The sequence below is a fragment of the Amblyomma maculatum genome, chromosome 1 (assembly GCF_055883805.1).
Source record: "Amblyomma maculatum isolate TAMU_Amacu chromosome 1, ASM5588380v1, whole genome shotgun sequence".
Lineage (NCBI taxonomy): Eukaryota > Metazoa > Arthropoda > Arachnida > Ixodida > Ixodidae > Amblyomma > Amblyomma maculatum.
This window is the reverse complement of record NC_139344.1, coordinates 470,350,465-470,363,835: the sequence shown is the minus strand read 5'-3', so window position 1 is coordinate 470,363,835 and position 13,371 is coordinate 470,350,465. Positions and strand designations below refer to the sequence as shown.

Below are 13,371 nucleotides of genomic sequence, written 5' to 3'. Positions count from 1 at the left end.
GGCAGCTCGGAACAAGGTTTCTGTGTCGCCGCGGCCGGCAGAAATCGTGAGCGTTTTTGCTGCATGTCGATGGCGTGCGCCACTCTGTTTCGGTCTTCTCATCCACAGCTCATTTCTTGGCAGCGTGCCAAGATGCTGAGCAGCGATAACGTCATGGCGTAGGGTGGAAGGTGGCGCGTTTATCTTTTGATAGCTCCTGTGGTGGCGGGGAGCGAACTTGGCAGAGAGTGCCCGTGATGGCTTGATTGCACAAGCCTGGTTCCATTTATCACGCCACGCTTGGGGCGGGCGTCATGATCGCAGCTGACCACGTGCTTTCGTTGATTCATAAGTCTTTGGAGAATGGGCGCAGCGCTGTCCAGGCCAGCCGTTACCGAACTGTCCCCTCATTCCTTCCGCACGTGGCTTGAAAACGTCACGCGGCAAACGGCCAAGGGTGATGCGATCGTTTTTGGGGAAGGCACACTTTCCAGTGCGTGGTGCAGAGTTCGATATATCGAACGCCCGGTGAAATTGAGTTCGATATATGACGCGGCTTTCCTATACTTTTACATGGGATTTTCAAGGGGATATTCTGTGAGTTGGGTATAACCAAAATTCGAAATAACCGGGTTCGACTGTAGTGACGTGCTCATGTAGGCCGTTCTAATTGATGTCGCATGTGTCGTCACTGGGAGAGTAAAATGGGAAAGCGAAGGACCGGGAAAATTGGGTAGAGGGCAATTTTTGGTTTGCTTGTATTTTGAAAAGTCATTTTTAATAACTCTGGTTCTAATGCACGGATTCCTGTAATTCCTTTGGATTCGGTACCACTGTGACAAAGAATTTGTCTAAAGTATAGAAAGAAAGAAAAACATATTTTGAAAATTCGAATTTACACACACCCCCTTCCCCACAGCTCCGAAGTATTGCTGGGCTCAACTCACCAAGTTTGGCCAGTGCAGCCACACCACCCTCTGGTTCCTTGCCGGCCATCTCTTTCCGGAAGTCACCCATAAAGAGCATGAAAGCTGTACCAGGGCGCTTGGGTTTGTTGACATCCCGCGCCGGCTTGTATACGGCCATCTGCAAACACCCGTGGTGACTGTGTGCAACCAGGCAGCGCTTCGCTCAACACTGACAAGGTCAACAATTATGTGCCATCATTGCAAGCTTCACACATGGCACACTCTCTCAGGACCACCAAAGGCCTCCGAAAAATCGAATTTCACTGAAAAGAAAAAAGATCTTCCAGATTGCCGGAGCCAGTAGGTATGGCAGTCCTCAGAGTCGAGCATATGTGACCCTTCACAAAACTCCGAATCTTGCCCAGATGAGGCACCCTGTTGGCACTGGCTTTCGCAATTCCACTTAGCCACGAGACCTGATGCACTGAACAGTGGTTTGTGCACAGTGAGCGGCATTTTAATCGCTATCACAATTCCAGCTTTTACTGCTGTGGCTGCAGTGCACCATGTCGCGCGCATAGGCTCAACTGCTTAGCCTTGCCATTTTCTTCTAGTTGCCACCTCTGTGGAGACTTGCATTCCATCTCTTGGCATATTCGAGATTAAAAGAAAGAAGAAGAAGAAAAAAAAAAAAGAAATTGGCTAGGTAAAGACGAGTTTCACAAAACATGAAAACCGCTTCATCTTGCCTCCATCTTGCAAGGCGGGCAGTGCAAAAAATGTATGTACATGCAATGCCCCGACTAAAGGAGCACACCAGCTGCAGTGTTGGCGAAGCTCCCTTTAAGCTTGCATTGAAGTGCACACATTATCATAGGTCGGTAGAATCACGAGTCGACTCACTCGGACTCATTCACACTCACATTCAGATCCTGACCCAAATCGTGAGTTAGTCCGGACTCACATTCAGCTCATAATCCAAGTTGTAAGTCTGGACTCGGGAAATGACCTGTATTTTTGTGAAGACAATGTGCGTATTTTTCCTCAACGAAAGGAAGTAAATATTTATGGCAGCAGTGGCTAGGCTATGTCTTTCAGAGACCAAAGCCGAAAATTCTGTAAAACACCTTCATGCATGCCGCTCCCTGGCGTATTTTGTGCATTTGGCACAGAATGAATGCAGCCACTGATATAAAACTTAAGGAGGATGGAGATCCAGTTAAGCCCTTCCAGACTTTTTGTTTATGTCTGCCGAAAGCCTTAATATTAAACTTTGACCGTGTCTGACAGCAACGTAAAAATCACATGTGGCGCTTCACTCACATAAAAAACAGCCAAACCAACGCACAAAAACAAAGCCTCATAACTAAGGATAATCACCTTGTCGTGACAAGCACTTTTGAGCTGGTGCTGCAGGGGCAAGACACTAAATGCAAACTAAGCTCTCCACTTGGTGATATGGTCCCTCACGCTAAAGGAAAAGCCTGCATTACTTATTGCTGCAGAAACAGCAGTAGCTGAGGCAGTCATATGCGTCAATTCTGGGCAGCATATGCATCAATTCTGGAACAAGAGAGGCTCTAGAGTATCTAGAGGACAAAGGTGAAGGATGCGCTTCATATACAGTCGACAACCGACTTTTTGGACACCAAATTTTTCGGACAAGCTTGATTATTCGGACTTTTTCCCGGCCCTAGGGCTTACCTTATAAAATCAATGTATAGTGAAACCTCGTCATAACGAAAAATACTTCGCTCTATCCATAATTCGTAATATAAAATTTCGTAGAAAATACATGCAAGAGCAGTAAAATTCAATCAGAAAAGGCACAGCAACTCAGAGGGTGCCTCCTTGGGTCACGTCCATTTGTTTATGCGCAAATAACTGCATTATCGTGGCCTGCTTTTTTGCGTTGATCGCGTTCCGTATCACGCCCTGTTCCACAGTTTGCAAGCACTCAAGGGCAAACCCACTGCTCTCAATAGCACTGCAGTGACGGCGCAGTAAATCCAATGCAGCAAGCGCTTCTTGTGAAGTTGGAACGTTCTCATCGTCTGCAGGGTCAGCCTGAGCTTCGTCTGCGGGATATTCAGAAACTTCCACAGCGATTTCGGCATCGGTCAGTACAGCCGTGGTCGCCGTGATGTCGCCGCCTACAAAGTCATCTACAGTCATTGTTGCGGGCATGTCACCAACAAAACGCGAAAAATCGTCCAAGGCTCTTCGAGCTCGCAAAGCTCTGCGCTTCTGCTTCGTCGGGATCGCCCCCATCGTCACGGGCCTCTGCTGGAACAAAACCTGCGTGCCGAAAGCAGTTGGCAATCGTTTCGCCTTTCATGCTGTCCAATGCCGCTTCAATGCTCCCAGCAAGTCGATCTTCAAGTCCTGCTTCATAAGAAGCTTCACGAGAAGAGTGTCAATCAGTCTCCTCCTATAAACTGCCTTGAAGGCCCTGATTTTATCTTGAGCTTGGTCTTTAACGTCAGTGCTGCTCTTTTTTTCACATTCACCGCCATCACAGCACTATGCACATCCGTGCACCACACTCGACACGACGACCGACGCAGCCTCCGCCGAACGCTACGACGGCCACGCCGCTGCTAACACTAAAAACGTGAAAGACGCAAAAACCAAAAAGGCAAAAGCAACATTCGATCGCGCTGCTGCTGAAGCGGCGCTGTCAGCAATTGTGAGATGCGAACAATTTCTTATGGCCTCCGAGATCACCTCTGCGCACACAAACAGACGCGCGGGGGTCATCTCGGAGGCCATGGATTTCTTTGAATGTCATCTCACATTCTCATCTCTCCTCACATTCCTAACATTCCTTTTCTAACTAACATTCTCATCTCCTAATGCCATTGTGGCATCTGTGGCGCTGCCAGCGCCTGGGAGGTAGTCCTGAACGTTTGCTGCGCCGCACAACACATATGTAGTACAACGAAGCCTGCCTCCTGCTATTAAGGGGGGACACGGGTCTTTCGGACCAAAAAATCACTTTTTAGAAAACGTGATTTGCGAAATCGGTAGCTCTTTATGTACCTATCTGCTAAGTTTTTCATCTCTAGGGTCGGGATTTTAGTTACAATGCAATTTATATAATCGATGTCGCCCAAATTTGGGACGAAAACGACCCACGAAACGACCATTTTCCCAAGGCGTAGCTCCCGTTTTGTGCGTGGCACCGAAGCCATCTTGGTCTCATTTGAAAGAGCTGCCTTTCGTCTTCAAATTGCCGCCTCTGCTGTTTACATTCGCCCATTGGTCGCATAAAAAATAGCAAAAACGAAAACGTGGCATCTGCAATCCCATTGGCTTTTGGTGGAGCTGGCTGATGGCTTCTGCTCGGCGCGCCCGAGCCGCAGGGAGACGTGGCCGCGCTTGGTTCTGAACCGCGAGGTGCGTTCACGGCAAGAATTTGTGAAAAAAGTGAAAATAATAATTAATCATCTCAAGTGATGCCCTGTCCTGGCTGTGCGCGCTCAGGCCGATGAAAGTTGTGCGCCGAATGATCGTGTGTACGAGCCTGAAGTAGGCCTAGCGTGTTCCCCAGCACAGGAGACTGCTACTGCCAGCAGTCGCATCCGCCGCGACAGTGATGCGGAGGAAAGATAAGCTCAAAACGGAAAAAGCTTGAATTCTCGCCAACTCCAACAACGAAGCGGTAGACGGATTGTTTTCGTGACGATGACGGCAGCGCGGCAGGCGGTCCGCTTGGCGAGGCGGCGTTCACGATCGTCAGATCTAAACAGTTTCCCCGAGATTGGTGAAGCGTAAAAGATACGGCGGCGATATTGGCATTTAAAAAAGTAAAAGGCGATAAGAAATCGCCATCAAACTTATTCTCCAATGCATAAACTGCGGGACACGTCGTCTTCGCAGAGTTCACCGTGTGCTTGCGCCGATCGGACCTCGTTCATAGTCCTTAGTGAATGCACTTGGTTCCAGTGCAATGCAGAGCACTGGGAAGCAGCAAACAGCTCCAAATTACATTTCTTTTCCGCTATAAACGTTCCTCACCGCGGTCTTGATGCGAGGACGTAGCAAAACGAAGTACGAAAAAAACAACAACAAAAAAAGTTGTTACCTGCATGCGACTCACGCAGCCGAAAAAGTGATAACTGAATGTGCTGCAACTGCAAATCAAAATGAAAGAGGCGACACTTTAACGTTGGAAAGCAAAGAGACTACATTCCTGGACGTTTATAGCCATTTGAAATTGTAAATGTGTGCACTGCACCAGTCAATGTCTTAAATAATCCCCTGTTTCTTTTTTGCTCTTTTCTCAAAACATGCATTGTCGACCACTTGCAGTTTGCAGCCTTAATATCTCGGCACCTATTGCAGATACAGTAATAATTTCTTTTTCAGCATAAAGCCAAATATGTGAAGCACACAATGTTGCAAGTAGATTTTTTAATTTCTTGTTCAAAATTTTTAAAATGGCTTTTTTTTTGGCCATTATATGCTATATTTTGACCTTTGAACTTTGTCATGCAATAAAACAAGAAATAATTGATCAATCAAAAAACTGCTTGCAACATTGTGTTCCTCATTCTTTCTAGTATCCATCAATGTGTTCATCTAAAGTTTTTCTTCAGTGGCCCTTTTGTAATTGTTCTTGTAAGAATGAGACTAATTGGTGTAATTATCTCATGAAATAATTGGATCACAAAAGAAATAATTGCAGTTTTGGAATCTGCCCAAAAAACTGCACAAACCCACCAAGTTGCATCAATTTTGATTGGCAAATAAGGAAAATACAGTTGAATCCCGCCACAATGAATACCGCCACAACGAAATTTCCGCGACAACGAATAATTTTTTATTCCCCGCGAGTATCCTATAAGAATTAATGGCCTAAATTTCTCTGCACAACGAACCATTTTTGCAGAGCGCTTCCGCTTCAACGAAATTTTCGCGTTCAAAATCGAAACCGAAACTAGTTTTATTGGCGAGAAGTCCAAGTCAAATCCAAAGCCACATTAAGCATGAAATCACGTGATTGCAGTTCCGCCATTTTGGCTTTGTGTCGTGGTCGCGTTGTTCACTCGCTGCCTTTCTCTTCGACGACGAGTTTTCACCCGCAGGACACGATGGCAACGCAAGTGAAAAAACGCAAAACTCTTTCCCTTGAGCAAAAAGCTCAAATAATCGCCCTGGGAGAAATAGGAACCGTGCCGCCTAATCTCGAGCTCGACGAATACATCGGCGCTGACGCTTGTGTTGTTGTTCACGAAGATGTGAGTGATGAGCAGATCATAAAAGCTGCCCGGAATGATAAGGACTCTTCCGATGAAGAAGACGACGACGTACAGGAAGCGCCGGCTGCGGCAACCGCCGTACAGGTGATGGACGCTTTTGATGTCATCAGGAATTTCGTTGCTGTCCGAGACGACGATGTTGCAATGGGTTTGCTGACCGAGTGCGAAAATCGCGTGACGGCGTTGCTCGCCGTGAAGCGTAAGCAAACCAAGCTTACAGATTTTTGGCATTAAACGTCTTTGCTGCTGCTTGGGCAATTCTTTCTGCGTTTCACGTCAAATTTTTGCGATAACGAAGTTCCGCGAGAACGAATTTTTTTTCGTGCACCGTGAATTTCGTTATAGCGGGATTCAACTGTAGTTCTAAGACCAGTGTCCCCCCTTAAAGTGAGGCACTGCTTGGCGTCGCGAATTTCGCAATATCCGTTTTATGCTGAACCGTGTTCGCTATGGGAACTTAAAAATACATGTGTTTGACAAAATAATTTCGAAAGGGTTCAATATATTCAATAATCCGTAATATGCGTGTTAGTTATATTGAGGTTTGACTGTATTATGCGGCTCAAAATTTCGGACACTCTAGGAAGGGCTATTTGATTTTTCGGACATTCCAAGCGTCAGCCGGGCCAACTGCCACACATTTTGAGCGGTGTTGCCGCCATCTTGTTTGTTTACTTTTTCCTTCGATAGCCTCGAAACCGGTGTCAGCCTTACGTGCCGCTCCTTAGCTGAAATGACACTGGATCGAGGTTATAATATTTGCCCAGCAGTTTCCGCTGGTCGCTGCCAGTGTGCTTTTTTTCTTTTAGCTTGATCGCTTCGACTGCCTGTTCCCCTGTGTGTTTGCCATGTGCTTCACATACGTTGCCGAGCATAGTAAGTGGGCCTAGTCATGCTGATGTGAGAACTATGTTGTGTTGCTACTGTGGCTCGCATTTAATTGAATCGGCTTTAGTTCTTCAAGAAGCTGTTTCCGAATTTTATAAGGAGCTTTTTTTTCGTGCAACACGGCAGCGAGAAGGCACTCAACGAAGCCGGTATTGTGATCCAGTGGTTGGTGGTGCTGCTGTGCCTTGACAGTGGGAAAACTTACTCTGTCGATTTGCTTGGAGCACTGCTCGCCGATGTGTAGAAGTCGGGGACACCCACAACGCTGCACAATTACTTTACTTCCACCACGCGGGATTTGTGCTGAATGACGACTCGGCTACCTTGGACGAGGAGAGCGCAGCACATTGACGACCTTTGCACTGCAGGTGTCAAAATTCCATTGACCGTCTCATTTTCAAAGTTCACAGACGTGGACCACGAGTTGGAACTGTGCACTGGGCTCACAGATGCAGACATTATTTTCCAAGTGCTTGTGGAGTCTGAGAGCGATGACGACGACTCACCTGCAGCAGCGCAGCCGACGCAAGCTGAGCTGATGCAAGCGGTCGCAACCCTTTTGGCGGCTTACGGCGCCACTACGACTCTCGCCAAAATTCAGGCGGACCTGTTAATATGGAAGGGGAGCGTGACGCATAAAAGCATTCATGACTTTTTCAGGCCTCAAATCAAAGTCAAAAATAGGCACTAAATTGAGCTTTTTTGGTCCATGTTTGTTTTTTCAGACTGCCCGATTTTTCTGAAATTTTCGCGATCCGTTAAAAGTCTGAAAATTCAGTCAACTGTAGCAGCCTCAGAGCGCAAGCATGTATCCTCGACTGATTTTCAGCAGGCTGCAAAATAATGGCAGTGAGGAAATGACGACCCAGATTATGCTCCTGGATCTTACTGAGCTGATTAGTTCAGAACAGATACATTTTTATAAGCCAGAAAAGTGGTATTAACATTGCGTTCCATTTTTTTACCATTTTCTCAGTTCCTAGTTTTTCTGCTGCTTATAGCATTGCCGTTTACTTTTCTCTGGTTCTGTGCAAGGGATCTTGATCATTCTTTTGTTTTGTAGCTGAATGCTCGATGTTTGCAATAAGATCAGAGAGTGATACTTCAAATAAATGCAAATAATATAAAAGTTCACATAGCTAATTTTTATTCTTGTCCATTTTTTAAGTGTAACTTCAAACATACATAACCTTCGGATGTAGAAGACATAGAATGGCAAAGTTGGTGCATTTATTTACTTCTGCAAAAGCCACTGATATTATATATACCAACATCTGTGGCACGAATTTTTTTTAATCATCCTGAAATTTTTCAAAGATTGTTTAAAGACTGCATAAACACTGAAAAATTCATTGAATGTAATAATGAGGTACATATTTGAAATCAACATAATAAACTGCATATGCACACTAATTTTGGTGATCATAAGTTCAATATTAAAAATACTTTGTCAAAGACTTAAACGAGATTGAGTTAAGTGAGCATGTGTGAGCCCTGCAGGTCAAACGAAATTTTGTGAGTGAGCCTGAGTGAACATTCATGATTTTGCCGAGGCATGCACATTATATGGCAGCCCAGCTAGTGGCAGTAGTGTTACAAGCAGGGTGAATGAGGCCAAAAAAATCGAGCAAACCGTAGCAATGCATACAAAACTTTAGCCTCCGTTATAAACTGGCTGCCATTGCCAAGAAAATATAATCAAGCATGCGCGGAAATTCAGGGCTCCTAATGTCTGGCTGGCGACTGCACATATGTGCCAATGCCACTCAAGGAGAATCACTTGAATGCAGATACAATTGGAAAAAGTTTAAGCTGCAGCTGCAGCTGGGGTAGCCCTGCTGCAGTGGCTACCCCAGCTGCTGTATAAGGCGCCCATTTAATGTGTGATGCCAGTGCACTTTGTAGAACCATAGGTGGCTCAATATTATTCCAGAACGCCCCACTATAACACCCTTCACTAACCCCAAACCTTCTGGCCAACATGACGAACTTCCTGCCTATTAGCCAGTGCGATATCTTTTTCTGGCAGTCCCAACTTTGGCAAAGCGGCAATTGTGGCCTGCCTGACGGTGAACCCCAGGCTTCTCTTGAAGCACCTTTCCAATGCCAGTTCACCAAGCATTGTGTGAGTGGCCTGCCAGACACCAGCACCAGCATAGGTGATGTCAATGGGTGCGTTATTCCAATGCCCCCTACTTAGACGGCTAGCCGGGTAGCAGCTGTCATTTTGGGACACGTTCCAACTCTCTCATGAAGACAGCTTCGCTGAAGTCGACATCGATGCAGGATGCTTTGCTGTCTAAACATGGCGGACAGTGCACAGACCGTGCTGAGCGAATCGTGCTTGCGGTAGCTGCAGCAGCTGCATGGTCATGCTCGCTGTGTACGCTAGCTAGAGGCTAATTCAGCTGCCTTCATGGTCGTGAGATTCATATAGCACTGCAGATTCTTGAATCGCGCAATTAATATTTTTGTATAAGAACTGATTGCTGCTGTCTTCTTTTTTTTTTTTTTTACTTATGACTGTTACCCAAGTCTTGATGTTATTGATGAACTTGTCACTTTTCGGCACCTCGTCAGCTGATGTACAGCACGCACGTGTTTCTCTCGTTGTAGTAGCCATGGCAAACTCTTCCGTGCATTTTCAGTTAATCTCAGCAGAACGAACTTGCCTGACGATTAATTTATTTTAGCCTGTCTGTATATTATTAAAATGAGTTGCTGTCTTTGGTTTCCTCACCTAGTGACTGCAAACGGCAGGTGTAACAGCATGCTTTTGCTGTAGTCTGTTATCACCTTTCGTCCGTAAACCTCACAAGTTCACAGCCGTTTGCATTTTGTCATGCTTACAGCTGTGTGCATGAGCCCATACGAGAAGCATGTAAACTTCACCATCAGCAGTAAGTAAAAGCGCTGTAATATTCTCTTTGGTCGAGCCGAGAGTAGGCTCACTGCCTGAGCAGTTGTACGGTCTGCAACAAGCCAATGCCCAATAGTAGATTTGCGTTGACGATTAAACACAGAATATTATTGCAGCAAAAAAACGTGGAATTGTTAAAAATGTTATTCAAATAGTTTTTAGTTCATCGTTTATGCCGCGAGGCGTAGTTAGGTGGACGTGTTCCATTACACGAACGTGTAGACAGACACGAAGCTGTCTTGCTAGACGTCTAAGGAATAGGAATGCACCCAATACGGTCATACCAGTGTGAACTGGTTGCCTAGTGCCAGAAAAAGAAAAAAAGAAAAAAAAAAAAAGAAAAAAGGAAAAGAAAAGCATCATTATCAGCTACTAACAAAGACGGCTGCACCCATACATGTGCTTGTTGGCGGTGTGAAAGCATGTAAAATGTGAAAGGTGTAAAACGCATGCCAGTGCGTTTTTATTTTTCTGTTATGGCTTATGCGCAAAGAAAACTGTAGACTGCTACTTCAGAAGCCTTTGCCGTTGCAGGATTGAAACCTGACAGCGTTCCACTGCAGAGAGAAATGGCTTACATTGAAACCTACGAATGCTGGCTTAGGCCTATGAAATATTTCATTCCGCCAAGAAATTTGTACCTGCTGTTCCTGTTATTGGAGGATTCAACTTTAATACCGAAAATTGAGCACTCCTGCATGCAACATATCGAGTGCTCCAGGTTAATAATTCTGAATGAAACAACTGTAAAGCAAGTTCCTTCTCGCGTCCCGAAACCACAGCATAGCAGCGCCAGCCACTTTACCTTAGCTCCTGTTCAGAGAGAGCATCATCCGAGCTACAAATGTGTCCAAGAACTCACCTCCCGTTTGTATCGCTCACGGTCTCTCGCAGCAGCACTGAGGAAAGGCTGCTTGTCCTCGTCAGACATTGTGTTCCACTTTCCGGCACACTCCTTGCCGAAGTCTCCAATCTGCAAGAGTTGGAGCGGACCGTCAATCGATGCAAGTTGGGGAACGAGTACACATCCAGCACCAGTGTCACTGCCTACCTTATTTAACCGATTGTAAGTCGACCCTTTCTTTTAAACTCGAAAATCCGAAGTTGGGGAGTCCGCTTAAAATTAAAACCAAAGCATGGAACTGTTAAGAGCTAGATAAAAACCATATCAGGGAGGCTACAGCAAATTTGTTTGCTCTATGGCTTCAAGTGCCACATTTAGTTACTGTGCATGCTTCTCAGGAAGAATTTTGAAGCAAAAAGCTTCACTACGAGGGTCGGAGCCGAGCTTAACGTATGCCGTGATGTCAAGGCCAGCTGAGCAGACCCCTCACCAAGATCCGCCGGCATTGCCTAGCAACGCTTAAAAGGTGTGCGACTCCTCCTCATTACAAAAAAGGTCTCCATCCAGGAATCGAACCTCCATCCCTTGCATCCCCAGCCGAGCGCTTTACCACTGTGCCATGCCCCGGGTTGTGAGTTGTGAACCACTCTTCATAATTCTGCTTGTCTACCGTGAGGATGATAGTCCACGAGTAACAGATACTGCGATTGGCGAGCGATTTGAAAGTACCAAAGACTAAAATCGTTAAGTCACTCAATTAGGGTGACGTCACCCACCTGCAGTCAGCTGTGAGGACCAAGTGGAAATGAACAGCAGAGAAAACTGAAGAAATTAACTCCTGATCCTGAGGTAGCCACTGCCTTTAGCTACGTATATCCAGGCATAGCAGAGCTAAGCCATCTTTAATTTGTTTCTTTTTTAACTTTTACTGCGCAGCACGAACTGCAGCTGCGTGAGTGTCGATAGTTTACAGAAGAGCCACTGCTTCAATCGCGGCGACATTCACTTTTTGCACGTCAGTCGTGTCGCGTCATGTGAAACGGCGGCACTTCCAGGGAGTGTCTATGGTTAATAGAAGAGCAGACACCAATCGTTCACTGAGTTGCACTCATTGCGTATTTGCACTTTTGACTGTACGACCGGCTACGTGCTTTGTCACGAGCTCTGCAGTCCAAAATGCATTCGGCGCTTGTTCCGTGCAGCGTTCAAGGAGACGGCTACCATTTATGGCGAAGCAGCAACTGCGCCGTGGGCCTCAAGTTCAAAGCTTCTAAACGGGTTATGTGGGAGTGGCGGTGACAGCAATACAAAATTTTCAACTGTGATGCCAAGCTAAGAGGCTTCCAAGGGATACAGTTGATATGCTGTCCAGAGCTGGAGGTCAAGCTTACTGCGTATATCACCGTAATATGTGATTTGAAGTTGAGACGAGTTGTACAGCCAGGCCATAAATTTTTGTTGTCGAGAGCATCCATCGCGTGGTGATGTCTTTTTTTTTTTTTCCTTTGCAGGGGGGGCTCCGATCCTTGCAGAGGGCGGCTTATAATTGCATAGGCAGCTCGGATCCTTACATGCACCGATTAAATGCCCTGCCATATCCACCTGGCATGGCCCCTAGAAGGCACATTAGGCTGAGGATGTTCCACAATGGACCACAGTAGTCCCAACAACTGTTGCCTCCAGAGAGACAGAAACAAGCAGCAAATTTTTCCGAGATACGATGCTAGGAGCATCTTGAGAAGCAAAAAGAAGCATCAAAGAAAAGCTGCTCATGTTATGCCTCTGCAATAGGATCAAATTCATGCGCCTTGCAGGAAGTAGTTAGAACGACAGCCAATGGAAGCAGCCCTCGCACCCCAACTAGGGGTTGCAAAGAGACTGCCTCCCTGTGCCCAGTGTGGTTGCACTCTTGCATGTTTATTTCAGCTAATATTCCTAAAATGATGTGAAGAGAAAAGGCTTAACTAGATGTAAGAAGATATAGAACCAAATTTGTTGTCTGCAATCTCTGAAAGCATATTAAGCACAGAAGGAGTAAAGAGGGTATCATGTACACTCGACTAAGGGTAACATTTTTTTTCCCTTTTCCTCCCACCCTTACACAAATACAATCTTCATTTGAAGTTTCAATGTATACTTCCAGCCAAAGCACCACATGGTACCGCATGATCTAATCTGGGACCTAGTTGCAGGTCCCTCTGAATATCTGTCGCTAGCACTGCCACAACTATTTGAGGGCTTTCTTCAGCATGCTCATAAATGAAGTCACCTGTGCATAGAAATTTCTGTAACTTAAAAAATTTAACAACAATGCCTGGCCAAAGCACAAATGAATTGAGGAACCCCTGGCAAATAAAACTATCCATTCTCTTCCCAGAGGCCTTGTCAGTATGTGTCACACAAGGGGCAGCAATAACAAATAGATATGCCTTGCGTAAGTAAACACAGCAGATTCTTACATATGCGATGAAAAACCAAGCCGTGAAAAAAATAAAAAGCCCCTCACTATACAATTTAACATTGTACGTGGAAATTTTCACCTGGGCAGCACATTTCCCAAAAAATTTC

The 13,371-nt window shown here is 45.7% G+C and overlaps 1 protein-coding gene across 5 annotated transcripts in view; it reads right to left on the bottom strand.

The window, feature by feature from the left end:
- The window catches only part of LOC146209940 (uncharacterized), a 65,796-nt gene that overhangs the window by 16,774 nt on the left and 35,651 nt on the right, over nucleotides 1–13,371 (bottom strand). For all 5 annotated transcript variants that reach the window (XM_084605391.1, XM_084605385.1, XM_084605364.1 and 2 more), the window contains 2 exons: nucleotides 10,822–10,932; nucleotides 927–1,065 (listed from right to left, as the gene is read on the bottom strand). In XM_084605391.1, the coding sequence (XP_084461517.1) occupies nucleotides 927–1,065; nucleotides 10,822–10,932 (250 nt within the window). The remainder of the gene's footprint in view (nucleotides 1–926; nucleotides 1,066–10,821; nucleotides 10,933–13,371) is intronic.